The sequence below is a fragment of the Sardina pilchardus genome, chromosome 18 (genome assembly GCF_963854185.1).
Source record: "Sardina pilchardus chromosome 18, fSarPil1.1, whole genome shotgun sequence".
Lineage (NCBI taxonomy): Eukaryota > Metazoa > Chordata > Actinopteri > Clupeiformes > Clupeidae > Sardina > Sardina pilchardus.
The window spans coordinates 4,931,241-4,946,908 of NC_085011.1; the positions used below are offsets into that span (position 1 = coordinate 4,931,241).

At 41.6% G+C, this 15,668-nt stretch overlaps 3 protein-coding genes and 1 long non-coding RNA gene across 7 annotated transcripts in view; 1 reads left to right on the forward strand and 3 right to left on the reverse strand.

Annotated features, from left to right (window-relative positions):
• snx5 (sorting nexin 5) overlaps window positions 1-6,898 on the reverse strand; it is a 9,366-nt gene extending 2,468 nt beyond the window's left edge. Inside the window, exons 1-12 of the mRNA XM_062519844.1 lie at window positions 6,732-6,898; window positions 5,205-5,309; window positions 4,539-4,649; window positions 4,107-4,228; window positions 3,785-3,908; window positions 3,143-3,238; window positions 2,861-2,966; window positions 2,693-2,768; window positions 2,441-2,480; window positions 1,522-1,608; window positions 953-1,112; window positions 404-489 (exon numbers count right to left, since the gene is read on the reverse strand). Coding sequence (XP_062375828.1) covers window positions 404-489; window positions 953-1,112; window positions 1,522-1,608; window positions 2,441-2,480; window positions 2,693-2,768; window positions 2,861-2,966; window positions 3,143-3,238; window positions 3,785-3,908; window positions 4,107-4,228; window positions 4,539-4,649; window positions 5,205-5,309; window positions 6,732-6,767 — 1,149 coding nt within the window. The 5' untranslated portion in view covers window positions 6,768-6,898. The remainder of the gene's footprint in view (window positions 1-403; window positions 490-952; window positions 1,113-1,521; window positions 1,609-2,440; window positions 2,481-2,692; window positions 2,769-2,860; window positions 2,967-3,142; window positions 3,239-3,784; window positions 3,909-4,106; window positions 4,229-4,538; window positions 4,650-5,204; window positions 5,310-6,731) is intronic.
• Window positions 6,595-9,284, forward strand: mgme1 (mitochondrial genome maintenance exonuclease 1). 2 transcript variants are annotated; one of them, XM_062519847.1, is made up of 6 exons: window positions 6,595-6,722; window positions 6,906-7,019; window positions 7,932-8,114; window positions 8,216-8,432; window positions 8,663-8,795; window positions 8,892-9,284. In XM_062519847.1, the coding sequence occupies exons 2-6, from the start codon at window positions 6,959-6,961 to the stop codon at window positions 9,021-9,023; spliced, it is 726 nt and encodes a 241-aa protein (XP_062375831.1). In that variant the 5' UTR covers window positions 6,595-6,722; window positions 6,906-6,958; the 3' UTR covers window positions 9,024-9,284. The 2 variants fall into 2 exon arrangements, with proteins under 2 accessions (XP_062375831.1, XP_062375829.1); XM_062519845.1 differs by lacking the exons at window positions 6,595-6,722; window positions 6,906-7,019 and having other exon boundaries at window positions 7,338-8,114; window positions 8,892-9,282.
• Window positions 9,285-9,463: 179 nt separating this feature from the next.
• On the reverse strand, window positions 9,464-15,602 carry LOC134064059 (glycine N-acyltransferase-like protein 3). 2 transcript variants are annotated; one of them, XM_062519857.1, is made up of 7 exons: window positions 15,369-15,602; window positions 15,240-15,268; window positions 11,310-11,357; window positions 11,049-11,159; window positions 10,814-10,922; window positions 10,556-10,682; window positions 9,464-10,221 (listed from the first exon to the last, which is right to left on the reverse strand). In XM_062519857.1, exons 2-7 carry the CDS (start codon window positions 15,264-15,266, stop codon window positions 9,828-9,830), a joined length of 816 nt encoding a protein of 271 aa, XP_062375841.1. In that variant the 5' UTR covers window positions 15,267-15,268; window positions 15,369-15,602; the 3' UTR covers window positions 9,464-9,827. The 2 variants fall into 2 exon arrangements, with proteins under 2 accessions (XP_062375841.1, XP_062375840.1); XM_062519856.1 differs by having other exon boundaries at window positions 15,240-15,271.
• On the reverse strand, window positions 12,125-15,220 carry LOC134064060 (uncharacterized). Of its 2 annotated transcripts, XR_009936239.1 has the most exons (7): window positions 14,988-15,220; window positions 13,766-13,835; window positions 13,576-13,645; window positions 13,386-13,455; window positions 13,196-13,265; window positions 12,938-12,977; window positions 12,125-12,354 (listed from the first exon to the last, which is right to left on the reverse strand). It is a non-coding gene; the product is annotated as an uncharacterized LOC134064060 (long non-coding RNA). The 2 variants fall into 2 exon arrangements; XR_009936240.1 differs by lacking the exon at window positions 13,576-13,645.
• Window positions 15,603-15,668: the final 66 nt, after the last annotated feature.

Consider the following 15,668-nt stretch of genomic DNA (forward strand, 5'->3'; position numbering starts at 1 on the left):
GATCAATGATGAGAAAAGGCTCTCCTCGTGTTCATGAATCTGATGGCTAAAATGTGATGGGTTCTGATTGGCTGTTAGCTTTTTATCGTTCTGAAAATCAGTCTGAAAGTGATCCGCAATGATATCGCTCTTTGTGTCTTCATCGTTATAGTTTATGTGTGAACATCTTCATTCATATTAACGAGAGTGATATTTACCTCCGCCAAGGAGTCTGTGTCTGTGTCTGTGTCTGTGTCTGTGTCTGTGTCTGTGTCTGTGTCTGTGTCTGTGTCTGTGTCTGTGTCTGTGTCTGTGTCTGAGTCTGAGTCTGAGTCTCTGAGTGCTTTTCTAGTTGTTTATGCGCTGTTGGTGTGAACGGCCCTCAACACATGGTCCTCCTCAGCAGTGGTCTGTGGGTACTGACCTTGGCGTGCTTTATCTCCAGCTCGGCCATCTCAATCAGGTTCTTGCGGAAGGCCACCACCCTCCTGCCCTTGAAGCTCGTCAGCTCTGAAAAGGAGTTTGATTTATTCAGTTATTCTTAATTCTGTGCCCACGTTTGATCTGTCTGGTCCGATTTTCCAACGTATACATGATGTCATGACACCATTTGTGTCGCCATCAATGCTGCTTTACCCACACGTCCAATAGCTTTCTGAAAAAATGAAAACGATGCTGTGCCAATGTCTCCAGCACGCACGCACGCACGCACGCACGCACGCACGCACGCACGCACGCACGCACGCACGCACGCACGCAGCCCTTCAGTCAAAAAGAGAACTCGCACACCAATGTTGCCGATGCAAAATTTAATCCCAATCAGTGAGGAGTGTAAAGTGCTACCCTCGTGCAAAACGTCTTCTTCCCCATTCAGACCATCATCAGTGCAAAAAAGACACACACAGACACACAGACACACACAGACACAGACAGACACAGACAGACACAGACAGACACAGACAGACACACCAACCTTTCTTGCACGACTCCGAGAGCTTGTCAAACTTCTTGAGGCACTGCTGCTGGGTCTCCTCGGCCTGGGCGATGTCTTTGCCCTTCAGCCGCGCCTTGTCCAGGGCCTTGTTGGAGTTCTCATAGTCGGCCAGGGCTCGCGCACGTCTGTACAACAGGTCCTGTGGAAGAGGTCAACACCAGGGGGGGGAAAAACAGTTATGAAACAGTGTGAGTTCAGATTAGATTAGGAGACAGACAGACAGACAGACTGAATACCCCATTAAAATTAGGTGTAAATCTACTCCCTACTTGTGGATTGATTTCTTATTCTAATTAAAAAGATTTTCATTTCAAATGCCAATTTCTATACACATTTTTAAAGTCACACTAAAAAGTTGATGGAAACCCAACCAATGACTGATGTGGTATCTATATCAATAACTTGATTTCAATCTTGACTGCACTTGTTCCTGCTTTGGAGCCCTTTAACGGCCTGAGGCCTATTTTATATTTGTTTTTAGAACGGGTCTTTGATGAAAAAGCTCAATTGCATTATTGAAACACATTAGCAGTGGAGATCCAACCCACCTTTGCAGCCTGGATATCCCTCAGGTAATACCGCAGCAGCTCGGTGAGTTTCAGCTCCTGGTCTGACGCAACTCTGCCCTCCACTTTCTACCAACGCACAAGACACACATTACAACACAGACGTACTTCACGACACAAACACAAACCCAAATACAAGTGCATCTAAAAAAGATTCTAGATTCATTAGACATAAAGTGTACACAGAGCTCTAATCATCTGATTAAAGGTAGAGTAGAAGATCCTAGAAAACGATTCAGGTCAAAAGTCCCAACCCCTTTCTTCAGACTTCCCCCGAAGTCACGCCTCCAGAGTAAAGAAACATGCAATGCTTGTTCACGAGTGGGAGGGAGGAGCAGATTGCATCAGAATCCAAATCATCGCTAACAGCCCGTTCAGTATGATTGGATAGTGTTTTTCCTGGATTGTTCGTTCTAGAGGCCACTAAAACTTTTCATTGTTGTGTCAAAACCTTTAATTAATTGGCAGCAATGGGGGTGTGAAGAGTATTTCAAGCAATATGTTAAAAGTTCATAAAGGTAGGAGCAGGCTTCACTCAAGACTTATAACTTTTTTAGAGTGCTGACCAAAGTATAGACTATCATGGAAACAAGAGATAGGCCGCACTATGCATAAACAATCATTTATTCACACAGACTGAGGAAGGCAGAGCGCCGAAACGCGTCTGTGTGAATAAATGATTGTTTATGCATAGTGGGGCCTATCTCTTGTTTCCAAGCAATATGTTAAAAAATGCTCCAGAGAGCACGCTCCAAACATCTCCTACCCCACCTTTAAGTCAACACCAACTACGGTCTCCTGGCAGGGCAATGGACTACTCCATGATAGATGCACCTGGACACACATGACTAGAGTATCACAAAGATGTCATCATCACATATGCAAGGGGGACAGACATTACCCTTAGCTTCTCCAACAGATCCGAAAACTTCTCCAGATGCCTGCAAGAGCACACAACAGCGGTTTTCACACACACACACACACATAACGATCAGCTCAACTGGACATGATGTGCTTTCTGTCTATTTCAAACACGTTATTAGATTGAGGTTTCTATTCTTAGCACATTTTCACTCCTTTTGCAAAAGGAATGTGATCGTAAAACTGCCTGAATAAAACTTCTTGTATGTTCGCCAGATGACATTGTACTCACTTTTTCAAGAGGGTGTTGTCTTCTGCGCACATGCTGTTCAAAGTCGCAGAGACGTGAATGTAGTCGTCAGCAACATCTGAAAGAATAGAGAAATGTGCATTAGTCCTCATAGCACAAGACGCTTTCAAAACCGTTTGAAGTCTGGTTTATTTTTGAGTCTGGTCTTACTTTTATGAGAGCGTGTCATTTTTTCCGCCTTGGCAGTGGCGTCCTTGATCTTGCTGTAATAATCGAGCAGGAAAGTTTTCTCTTGCTCAAAGAACTCGTCCACTTCCTGAAACATCAGAGACACAAAGGTCAAAGGTCAAGAGTCTTCCTCAGTCCTTAAAAAGCCAGTTTTCTGAAACACTACCATAAGAGTGCATCAACAGATATTCCTATGCACCACACAAACACACATACATGCGTGTGCGCATACATATACACACACACAGAAAGAGCAAGGCAGACCTTAATCCCTGATATGATGACTTCATCGGCAGTCTTCACCATGTTCTTGAAGAAACCACCAAACATCTCCTTGGCATTTTTTCTCCTCACACTGAGCTGCAGGCCCAATCAAGAAGAGGAGGAGGAGGAGGAAGAAGAAGAAGAAGAAGAAAAAGAAAAGGGTTACATTCAAACCAGACAGTCATGATGGCACAAGCTGGTCCCAATCCAGGACACACTCCAGATTTGGCTTTTGCTCTACTTTAGACGCTGAATCAAAACAGCTGTGAGTATAAATAGTTCAATGTTTTGGAAATGTTTTATCAGTCGATTTCACAGGGACTAAAAGTCACGTCCACATGCCGAAAGGGCTGACAGTTTTATTTTTTATTATTTTATATGGTTGTCAACGACTATTTAAGCTGAACTCAGCAGGGTGAGGTCATTGTAGGTCTTTGTTCTCTTCTGTGTCGACTTATTCCCTTTAAAAGGAAGTCCAGGCAGCATCCCCACCCCACTGAAACTACCTCGCTTTTCCTCATGCCCCCTTCTATTGCCCCACAGCCTGCTAGCCCAGCATATCACCACACAGGAAGTCAGCTGCGGAGAGCATTTGCCTACTCTGCATTTCCTGGCCGAGGAGCATTTCAACTGGATACTCACATCCTGGTCGTACTCCAGGAAGATCTGGAAGTTTCTGTCCTTGCTGAAGACCGGGTGGGAGGAGAGCCTCTGCAGGAAGACTTCATGCACCTGAACCGTCTTCTTAAACACAGCCAGATACTCTCTGGCAAGGGAATACACACGTCAATCAAAAAGAACAGCAAAAAAATCAAATCTAACTGGAATAAATCAGGGATAGTGTAGTAACTGATATCATTCTACAAAAGTACACACATACAGTACTAGTAGCTAAAAGCTGTGTGTTTTAACATGGCAGTGTTTAGGCTAACACGTGATGCGTGCTCTGCTGGTTTTAACATACGCCTCGAGCTCCTGCTTCATCTTGGTGTACTCCTCCTTGGTCATAGTGGCCTCCCCCTCCCCCAGCTTATGCATCTTCTCTCTCGGACTCTCAAAGTCTGGCTTTGGGGGCGCGGGGGGGATCTATGGAGACAGAAGTAACATGTCCACACTGGTAAACAAAACAGCACAGTTTACACGATGAATGCTTTTAAGGGATTTATTAATGTAAGCCTTGAAGGCTTCACATGGGCTGTAACAAGCTGTGCAGCCTACTGCACTGTTATGATAACACACGTCACTGTTGTATGTGCCGACGTTACATCAAAAACGACAAAATTTAGCCTTGAAAAAAATAAAATAAAGCTAAAATACACTAAAAGAAAGTATGCATGTGAAGTCTGGTGTCAAGTGGTGTCACTGGGTACATACTGTGTCTAGCTCTGAGACTTACAATGAGACCAGCATAATCCTCCGTCTCCACCAACGTGTCGTGAAGCCATATGAAGTCCTCATGCTGGCGCGACACAGAGAAATCCGGCTTCTGAAAGGAACTGAGCGTGGTCTACGGTACAAGATAAGCACACCACTTACACACAGAATCATGGTCAATTGGAAAAAAAAAACTAAAACTTTGCTTGAGGCATCACAGACATGCAGCACTATGGGTCTGTATGTCTGTCATTCCAATGTCTTTGAACTGAATTACAATTAGGAGAGTAACATTCAATCGGCTACATGTCTAAGTTGTAGTCACTTATAAACTGACATTTGTTCTTAAATATCGTTATTCATTAATTGCCGAGTGGTACCACAAAATCTAGTGGGACAGTAATTCCGTTACCATGTGATCTGCCACTACTGTTGATTTTACTGGCATCTATTTTGGTGAAATCATTCAATGTTAGACTTTAAAGATGGCTAGAACCCTGCAGAGGCCCTGATTACAATAAAGAGCAAGTCTACAAATGTATATACAGTACAGTACTAAAACCTCAATCCTCCACCAGAGTCAGACACACACGACAATCCATGTGTCTCTCTAAATGTTTACGTCACAATCCCACCGCCAAATACACTGTAGCAAATGTTCCCCCTTGAGAAACTATCTCTACTGTACCTTGGTGTGGACAGTGAACTTGACCTTATCTCGCTCACAAAGGGCATCTGGAATGTCAATGAGAAGGGAGGAATCATGGTTCAGGTCCACGGACACAGACCGGAGCTAGAAGGGAAAAGAAATGTTTGGTTTTGTGTGCCATCCTTTCACTTCCTTTGGTGCAGACACACAGGAAGCTCATCAAGTCATCTGCAAACTGATCTGGATTAAAGAGACTACATCAGCACATGAAGTCACATATTAATACCATCCGTAATGTTCAGAATATGCTCTACTATAGGCCTGATTCTCAGTTTGGATCTCTCTGCAGCCGCTAAAGCAGGTTTTTCTTTCCACTTTAATACTGAGACGGGTCTATCCAAAGGGCTGTGTGCAGGAAACAGTTTGAAAGAATTCAGAATGACTTACTGGACTTGACTGAGGCGGACATACCCGAGATTTAGCTTTATTTCATAAATTCCAGATGTCTCAGCCAGACCATAGCCAAATGGAATGCCAGCTTCAGTTGTCTCCCTCTACTTTACTTGTTAATTTGATTTTTCTTAAACTTTCACTCCAAATAGCCTACATCAAGCGCCACTATGTCTTGGAGATAATTCAAATGAAAGGCCATTTTGTCTCCCATTACAGACCATTTATCTTCTCAGTTTATACTATGAGGCAACAACAACGCATTGTCAGCTGAATCACAGTGAAGTCCCCAGTGAAACAGATACAGACACCGACAAATGCACATTCCCCAGGGAACGTACTGCATTTACTCAGATAAGCTAGCTTTCGAGTCTTCAAATTGATATTTACTCAATTAAGTGACTTACCAATGACACTTTCGATTCATGAGTAGTTAATTATGAACTAAATAACTAAATATAATAGCACAGTACATCAACGATGCCTGTATGATAGCAGGGTAATGTCAGTGCATACCCATAATAGTTACATGTAAAGTTATATCGTTATACATACAGTAACCTGCATGATTGTCGTATCCACTGCAGATTTAGCCACCGACCCGAAACTTAGCATTGGGTTCCGGTGAAGTGCAAGGATATCAGCAGCTTGCAGAACATCTTTACCATGAAAAATGTTTAACGTTACTGTTAATAATGTAAATATAACTGTTATCATTACCAGCTAATAAGTTACGATGTCAAGGCGACCTCTGAATGATTCCGTTACTGTAGAATCAGCATCAAAACCAATAAAACAGCTTATCATGAATACATACTGGCTACCTGATGAGGTAATAAGCACAACAGGTGTTGCCATTGAAGGGTAACGCCCTTGATACTGCTGAATTGTTGACACTAGCTAAGTAATCAACAAATAATAAATGAGCAAGCTAGCTGGTCATCTCGCTAACACATTTAGCATTGCCGTCAGATCTACACCAACCGATTAGCAGTCCTAGCTAGCGTTGTTGGGCTAGCTTGCCAGATCCATAATCCAATTTTGAGTTAAAAGGGGTTACAAAACTAAGCAATATCTCATTTCAACAAGTCAACTTCACGTTGGTTGGTAAGTTACCTTCTCTTTATCATTTTCTTCTGTAGTTGAGGTCATGGTGAAAAAGTTCGACTAGGGTACTTCCTCAAAAGGTTTCAGATACAAATTTTACAATTCCACTGGCCATTCACCAGCTCCTACGTTTTCATCCCTATCAACCTATCCGTCGGCCTAATTTTCACTTATTTGTCCTAGGCAGACGCTGGCCGCGGTTAACTTCGATTGGACAGAAGTCTGTCAAAGCCCATATGATTACACTACAGGAATGTCAGTCAAGCCGTCACCTCCCACGAGGAAGTGACAGTGACGGTACGGTGAGGATGGAATATGCTTGTAAAATTCATCCTCCTCTTTTCTTACAACCCTTAAAACTTGTATAACACGATTGCCAACATGTATTAATATGTTTCTGAGCGAAATATAGTTTATTTTCGAATTGGTGTTCTCTATGAGGGAAGTAAAGGAAAGTTACAATTGGAGCAATTAAACACAAACGAAAGGGTTTTTTCCACCAACTTGTATGACTCTGTAGAAAAATGGCAAAAAGCATAACATAAACATATGCGAATATATTCCAAAAGATTTAAAACATGGAACAAAGAAAATATTATAGGAGGAAGTGAACGGCCAGCCCGGACTTATTTTTCTGAAACACACATGGAAAGAATGGCGGGGAATTTATGAAGTGTGCAGATAACTTTAGTCTTGGCACTGCTAGCAGTTGTGTACATCAAATCGTCAAGATTTGCATGGTGGACGCAGTAGTTTATGGTTGTATTTTATTAGATATCCAGCATGCGCCGAGATTACGTTCGCGCGTGATACCAGAACAATCACGCTGGGCAACTTCACCCATTTGTTAACTAGCTATGCCGGTTGGGATGTTGCTTCCTCGTACAAGATCCAGGCGGATTGTTTATGGCCTGTTGAAACATTGCAACATTGTATTTGTTGCGTCGTGTTTCTCCACGTCTTGTGTATGGACTGCTCGGAAAAAACAGAGTCAATATGGAACGGTTGATACAGAGCGCTACTCCTCCCTGGTGAAGTCAGTTGTCTCGTCAAAAGTCAGCTGCCAAACTCCAGAGTCGATTGAGGAAGAGGACCGTCAACTCTACGGTCCAGTCGTCAAATCATCTTTTCACAAACCAACGCCGAAAAACCTTGTGCCGAAAAACGTATACCCTCTTTTAAAAGCAGAAAAAACAATGCTCTCTGCAGAATATGACCACGGAAAACCTGCACGGTTGTTGCTTCCGAGAGGGTCAGAGAGACCTCGTACGCCTAGTGTTACTCGCATTCTCCAACAGACCATGTCCCCGGAGCAGTTGTTTTTCCTGGAGAGATGGAAAAGGAAAATGATCGCAGAGCTGGGAGAGCAAGGCTTCAAGGAATACACCTCAAGTGAGTTCTTAATTTGAAATGCCACCATAACAAAATAACACAAGCACATGAAGTCAATTCAATGTTGTGAAACACTTTTTCTCCCCGTTTCCCTATTTCAGACCTTTTCAAAAAAGGGAAGTTATTTCATTCTGCAATTGAGAATGCACTTGCTCCTTCTGAAAGTGAAGAACCAGAATATACTGAAGACACAGCAGGATACTTGGAAAGTATCCAACATGTCCTTGAGGACATCAATGAAGTCAGAGCCATTGAGAGTGCAGTACAACACCAGCATTTGAATTATGCAGGAATAGTTGATTGTGTGGCTTGCTACAGGTGAGTATTTGCTGGCACATATTTCCCCACTCTTGCCGTTACAAAGCTTATAATTTGGCATGGGACAGTAGGCATCAGGAGAGTAGATTAGTGCCTCGGGACAGTAGTTTTCTCTACTTAGGCCTACTACTACTCTACATTTTCTATACTTCATGGAATATAACATAATACATCCATAAAGGGGGCTGTTTAATATCAGAGGCTGCACAACCTTTACATTTTCTCCACAGAGGGACACTTTGTGCAATTGACTGGAAGACTTCAGAGAAAGCCAAGCCCTTTCTCCAGAACACGTACGACAATCCTATCCAGGTTGCTGCATACGTTGGAGCTTTGAACAGTGATGACAACTACAGTTACCAGGTGATGTACTGATAACAATTTCTGCTGAAACCACATGCGTCTTTTGGGATGGGGATGTCTTCCAACATCTCTTTGGTCTTTCCCTCCTCCATGCAGATCAAGAGTGGTCTGATTGTCGTGGCTTACAAGGACGGCGCCCCGGCTCATCCCCACTTTCTTGACTTTGAAAAGGTTACACAGTTCTGGGAAAAATGGCTGCTTAGACTTGAACTTTATAAGAGTAAATAACATCTAGGCCTACCTCAAATGCACCTGCATTCATAAGTACCTGCATGTATGACTGACATGCATATGATGGAACTTTTTTTTTTTTTTTTTTTTTTAGTTATCTTTCGAAATAAACCTTTTAGTATCTAAAAGAAGTCAGTGTTTCAAGACTATTGTACTGTATGTTCTCCCAGTACTGTCAAATAGATAAGGAATCCAACTTGTGACTTAAAAAAATACCAGCATGTTTTGGTTCTATGTTTTTTAGTTATTTTTCTAAATAAACATTTTAGTATCTAAAAGAAGTCAGTGTTTCAAGATTATTCCTGTATGTCCTCCCAGTACTGTCAAATAGATAAGGAATCCAACTCGTGACTCGTGGGGAAAAAAAGAAAAAAGAAATACGTACAATCAAGAAATCTGTGATCTAGCCAAGCATGACTAGTTATGTTGTGGATTATAGTAAGTGTTCTTTGGTATTCACGAATGCAAATCACAGAGAGTATACAGCTCAAATAAATCTGTATTCCTTGTTTCACTTTCCTACTGCAGATAAAAAATGTGATCAACATTTATGTTAACAAATGTAAACATTCAGTAGATTGCAATATATGCCTGAATTCACGGTACATTTTTAATGCATTCTCCCCTAACCGTCATGGAAACGCTTGTTTTGATGTTGCTGATTATACAAACAACTGTTGTATTACAACAACCCAAAATATGCTGTTGAGAATGTATAGTAATTTACATTTAACTAAAGACTGGATTGAGGATTAATGCCAACATTTTTTTCCCCCTATACATAACCAAAGATAAGCGGAACTAGTTGAAATTAAACCAGGTAGCTCTGTAGGAGGGGTCTTCTTTGAAACCCAAACTTTGAAAAAGCTTATAAGAGAGCTGGTTCTCTTCTTCAATGAAACAAAACACAGGGTAGCCCTGGGCGTGGAGTCTCTTTGATATGACACTAATAAGGATCTTTGCATAGCCTTTCCGTCTGTGTTCTGGCCTTGTGTACAGCATCCCCATGGCGCAATACGCATATGTTAAAACCCAGGCCACTGGTGTACCACTGGCATCCAAAATGCAGCAGGTTGGAAAATGGCAGATCATGTTCTTGATAAAGCTTAGGCTGTGTTCTCCTTCTCCAAACTTCCAGGTTTCATTAACCAAAGAAATGTGTGACTCTTCAAGGGAAGATATTGATACTGTTGAGCTACAAAAGTAAAAAGAGACATGATTAGGACCAAGGCATTTTGAAGGCATGCTGTGCACTTTACTGAAGTCATATTGAGATGGTTGATGGTTTAAATGTCTTGCATATTATCAACACATCGAAATCTGATGGGTTTAGGGAATCCATGACATGCCCTTATCAACATATTGCAATAAAGTAATCGAATGTTAAATAGCATAACACATGGATGTTCCCTATATCTAAATGTGCTTAGATTAAATAAATGAACACTAAATATAACTTTATTCTAGGTTACTATTTGCATTGATCGATATTATACAGAAGCCCAAACCTATGACCCAGTGGTCTTTACCTGTCTACTAGTGGAAGGTGAGAGGGATTCTCCAGCCTCAGCATGTGGCACACAGCGATATTTCTCCCAGTTGCACCTCTGGTGGCTGCTATACTTGTTATTATTTCTGCATGACCCAGGTCTACACCTAAATGGCATTTTAATCACAATGCTGGTAAGTCTTATAATTAGGTGCAGAGATGCATCATGACATGGGAATGTATTTTGCAGCATATTTATATACATTTTTGCAGCAACATATATTTTTAAAAAGAATACCTAGACAAAGATAGTTTTGCCAGTCAACAATTTCTGTCTCAAGAAATAATTTCCGCAGTGTTTCCCCATCTTTGGAGAACACGCAGATGTCTTTGAAGAAATCCTCCTTCTGTAAATGAAAAGCAAATAGTCATTGTGCATGAAATTATGCATGCCATGGTCAATTCAAAGATGTAAAATAAATTATCCTATGGATTTAGGGGCAGGAGCTGCTGAGTTTCTGGTACTTTATGACCTTCTTCCGCTGAGGTCGGATGAGCACTGTCCTGAAATCAGGCCAGCGGTCCACAAGAACATCCATGTGGTCAGATTTCACCCTGTTCTTTTGGAAAATGTAACCATACACCTGAGAACACAAACACGCTAACTCAGTGACCGCATCAAAACACGTGATGGGCCAACATTGACACATGCGCAACAACTTTAACGCACAAACAAAATCACAAGTCGGGCATTATCATGTAGGCCCTACGTGCGCACAACGGAGGCTACCCACTTGCAAAGACTGCGGGTAAAGGTCCTGTAGCAACGTCTCTATGGCAGTGACCCAGACAGCAAACTGACTCCGTAGCGGATCCGCCGCGGAGGTACCGCGACTTCCGGAACGGATCCGCGAAACGGGTCCGAAACTGCGTCCACTTGCACACCGCGGCGGGTCCGAAGCGGTTACGCATCACGGGTCCGACCAGACTCCGTGGCGGACTCTATCCGCATCCGCGCTTGAACCAGCTTATCCGCTACGGGTCCGTTTCGAACCCGCGAAATGGACGTGCATCCGCAGCGGAGTCATTTCGGACCCGCGAATTAAACAGCGCATCCGCCGCGGATTCATTTCGGAGGCGTTTATCATCCTCCCGGATCCGTTTAGGACCCGTTCATGAAGCAGTTCATCTGGCCTATATCCCTGCTGATTTATCTTATTATGGCCAAAACTATACTACAGAAATACACTGTATAGCCTAATCTAACTTGCCAACATATCACTAGGCTACATAAAGTAAGTTTTGTATCAACCATAATAATGATTAAGTCAAAATCTATCACGTGAAGCACCTTGTGGTTTTACAGCCAAATACCTTCATTGTGTGAAACAGTAAGCATTAGAATATGGGTTTTACAGTACATGAATTCAACTCTGCTACACTACAGCCTACAAGTTATTAAATAAGTTACAAACTTTTAACTCCTTCATGCAATTCCTAGACAATAGTAGACACTTGTCACCGGCACCTCAATGCTCAATGAAATAAGTCATGGTAGACAATAAATACCTTAAACAGATAATAAAGTAAAATGAAATGCAACCATAAATAGTGTCAAACATTTTTATTATTATTTAATGAATATTTATGTTTCAAAACACCGATAACCTTCATACCAGACCATTGTTTCTCTTAGTTGGACATAACAGTAGGTTGATCTGTTTGGGTAGGAATGCTGATAGTTAAGACACCTCCTTGAGCTTTTCCTGTTTGCTGGGCTGGTTGAACTGCTGTACTGAATCAGAAGCCGCGGCACAGGGCATTACTCTCTCACAGCATCTGTAATCATACAAGCATAACAAAATGAGTTACGTTTTGGAAGCATATACAGTACATTACTACTTTTCAACTGAATGTCAGCAACATGAATATAAAGGTACCGCCACCAGCAGGCTGCTGTAATGGTGACACAATCCATCACCTGTAACTAGACAGCTACACTGTGTCCACAAGTGAAGCACTCTGTTCGCAGAGCATGAAAATAGTTTTAGAAGACGAGTCTAATTTTTTCAAACATACTGTACATGCCGCTATCACATCTAAAGAGTTCCATTGATTACAGTGTTGCAGCAGATGCTCTGCAAACGGAATGCTTCTGTTATGTGCACAGTGTAGTCTTCCAGTAAATATAATGAGGGTTTAAGACATGATGGCAAAGACCTGTTACTTGAAAATGTAAAAAGGCAACAGAAAAGTGGTTCACAGAGACAAATACTTGTTAGTTATACTACAGCATTTGCATGCACAGATTAAACAAAAATGATGCTGATTATAAAGCTTTGTAGGTACTGGAAATTAGGAATTTATCAAAGTAGACTAAAAACATTTTTTATGTTGAAATGTATCTGCAATTCATCCTTACCTGGTAAAAGCAGTTGCAGAGGCCTTTAGTAATTTCTCTTCTGAAATAAAAAAAAATATGTACATTTTATTAGAGAGCTTTTGAGGTAAACAGTGGATTTTATTACAGCAGAGAAAGGCATTTATGTATGTTGACATTTACCTTCAATTCATCCTGAACTGGTAACACCAGTTACAAAGGCATACAGTATGGTTATCTTATATGACTAATGTGTGGACCAAAAGTCAAATAAATGAAATGTAAAACTGTATAGCTTACTTTATTGGGTGGCAGGACAGGATGAGAAAGGCTAGACCCCCAAACCAGGCTGGAGCCACTTGTGAATGGCCTGTAACACATATACATAAATATGCATTACTTCTATCATCAGAAATAAATTGCCAAATAGTTATCATAACCACTAATACATCCAAGTCAAATAACTCAAATGTAAAACTGTATAGCTTACTTTATTGGGTGGCAGGACAGGATGAGAAAGGCTAGACCCCCAAACCAGGCTGGAGCCACTTGTGAATGGCCTGTAACACATATACAAAAATATGCATTACTTCTATCTTCAGAAATAAATTGCCAAATAGTTATCATAACCACTTATACATCCAAGTCAAATAACTCAAATGTAAAACTGTATAGCTTACTTTATTGGGTGGCAGGACAGGATAAGAAAGGCTAGACCCCCAAACCAGGCTGGAGCCACTTGTGAATGGCCTGTAACACATATACAAAAATATGCATTACTTCTATCTTCAGAAATAAATTGCCAAATAGTGATCATAACCACTTATACATCCAAGTCAAACAAATCAAATGTGAGGCTGTATAGCTTACTTTATTGGGTGGCAGGACATGATAAGAAAGGGTAGACCCCCAAACCAGACTGGAGCCACTTGTGAATGACCTGTAACACAGACACATAAATATGCATAACTGTTATCATCAGGGGGAAAAAGGCAAATATTTATTATTACCAATATTACACCCCATCAAAATAGCATTATATTGGGATCCAGAGAATATGGTGTTGATCAATTTAGCTCCTCTTCCCATATTCTAAACTTTGAAAAGAGTCTGGTCTGTGACAAAGCAAAGCAAGGATATGCATCAAGTCAACTACTGCCTCTAATGTGTTTCTCCTTTTCAGTCAAATCATGCTCCAAAAAACGTTCAGCATTAAATGACCTCATTGACGGCAGTTTCTTCATAAATGGCTTCGGGATTTGTGCCCTTATATTTTATGAAAGTTAACGAGCAATCTCTACTATTCAATTGAAAAACTCACCAGGAAACACGCCTGAAAACCAGAAGTTTTAGATTGAATAGTAGGCCGGTTTCTCGCTAACGCGTGTACAAATGTAATGGCACGAATCCCGAGGGTATTTCTTGCTGCCATTTACGAGTTCAAAAAGTTTTAAACAGGTCTGAGCATGCGCCTGACATGGCGCATAGCTTGCATTACTAGCAGCTAGTTGCTACTAGAACTATCGATACGTCGTTCATAATTTAAAATCACAAACGTTATCTTATCCAGGATAGGTAAACAATGTGAAATCAGCCTCCCTCCAAGAACGAAATAAGATGTAAACACATCTAGCTGCTAAGTCTTCTTAAAGACTCCCGAGTCCAACATATAAGCTTTCATTAGCTGCTAACGTTAACAAAAAATATTCATGACAGTTTAACGTTATCGTTAGCCAACAAGCTAACGCTAGCTCACGCAAACCAACTTGTTGTTCACAGGCATATATGAAGTTAGCGTTCAACCAAATCAAGCTTCGCTCAATTTTAACTGAGTTTTGAGTTTAGCTTTGATTAAAAATGTAACAAAGCCCAAGTTGGACAAGATTTAGCCCTGTCGAAAGTGAGCTAAATTAGCGTGCGCAAGCTAGCTGCTAGACGTTAGCTGGTGTGTATCATCAGATGGCCAGTATAGCAAATTACGGATTATATCAGCAAATAAAGCTAGATAAGTTGGTAACTTGTGTTATGGAAGTACTTTTTCACTGAATATACTAGGTAACTGCATAAATAAAGCATATAGAAGCATACTTACAGTGAGCCCGCAGACACCGCTGTTTCGCCTCCGCACTCCATCAGCGAAAAAACTGAGGAAGGAAACCGTTAGCAGATTTGAAGGGCGCGTTCGATGTGCGCATCCGCAAAGGGACCGGCGTGGATCCGCCGTATGAAGGCGCGTTAACGGAGGCGAAATGTGTTCTGTGCCCGTATCCAAAACGGAGGCTGACTGTCAGGCGGATGTGGCGGCTTGAGCGCGGGTCCGTTTTGGACTCCTTTGCTGTCTGGGGAGTTGTTCCTCGTTCAGTATCTCCATGACTGCTTTGAAATCAAATAGAAAATCGATCAGTTCAACTACCGTCCTACTTCGGTTGCAAAAACACAAGCTTGCTCCGCTAAGGCACTCCAAAATACTCACTTCTTGACTGTTACAGTCCCGTGAATTGTTTACGCAGAACTTCTGTGCATTATATGAGGACCGAAGTGTAAACCATAATCATAAACCATGGGTACAAAAGGTTAAAAGTTCATGGACCTGGAAAACACTTTCGAACGCAGAGGTGATGTGACCGTCCAATTGCCAACTTAAGTGTAATTTTTCAGTCGGCTGCCTACCCACATTTTGCACGCAGATCCTCATTCCGAAGTTGAACTTGAACATGGCCGTCGCGTCATGACGTAACTCGATTAGGGGACTTGGGTCAGTGCACGGGCCAGT

Coding starts and splice junctions, on each gene's coding strand:
- LOC134064059 (XM_062519857.1), bottom strand. CDS start 15,266: ATGGAGATACTGAACGAGGAACAACTC. Junction 11,358..15,239: donor TACTGAACGAGGAACAACTC/CCCAGACAGCAA, acceptor GCTGTCTGGGTC/ACTGCCATAGAGACGTTGCT. Junction 10,222..10,555: donor CACCTTCCACTAGTAGACAG/GTAAAGACCACT, acceptor TTACTTTTGTAG/CTCAACAGTATCAATATCTT.
- mgme1 (XM_062519845.1), top strand. CDS start 7,580: ATGCCGGTTGGGATGTTGCTTCCTCGTACAAGATCCAGGCGGATTGTT. Junction 8,115..8,215: donor CTTCAAGGAATACACCTCAA/GTGAGTTCTTAA, acceptor TCCCTATTTCAG/ACCTTTTCAAAAAAGGGAAG. Junction 8,796..8,891: donor ATGACAACTACAGTTACCAG/GTGATGTACTGA, acceptor TCCTCCATGCAG/ATCAAGAGTGGTCTGATTGT.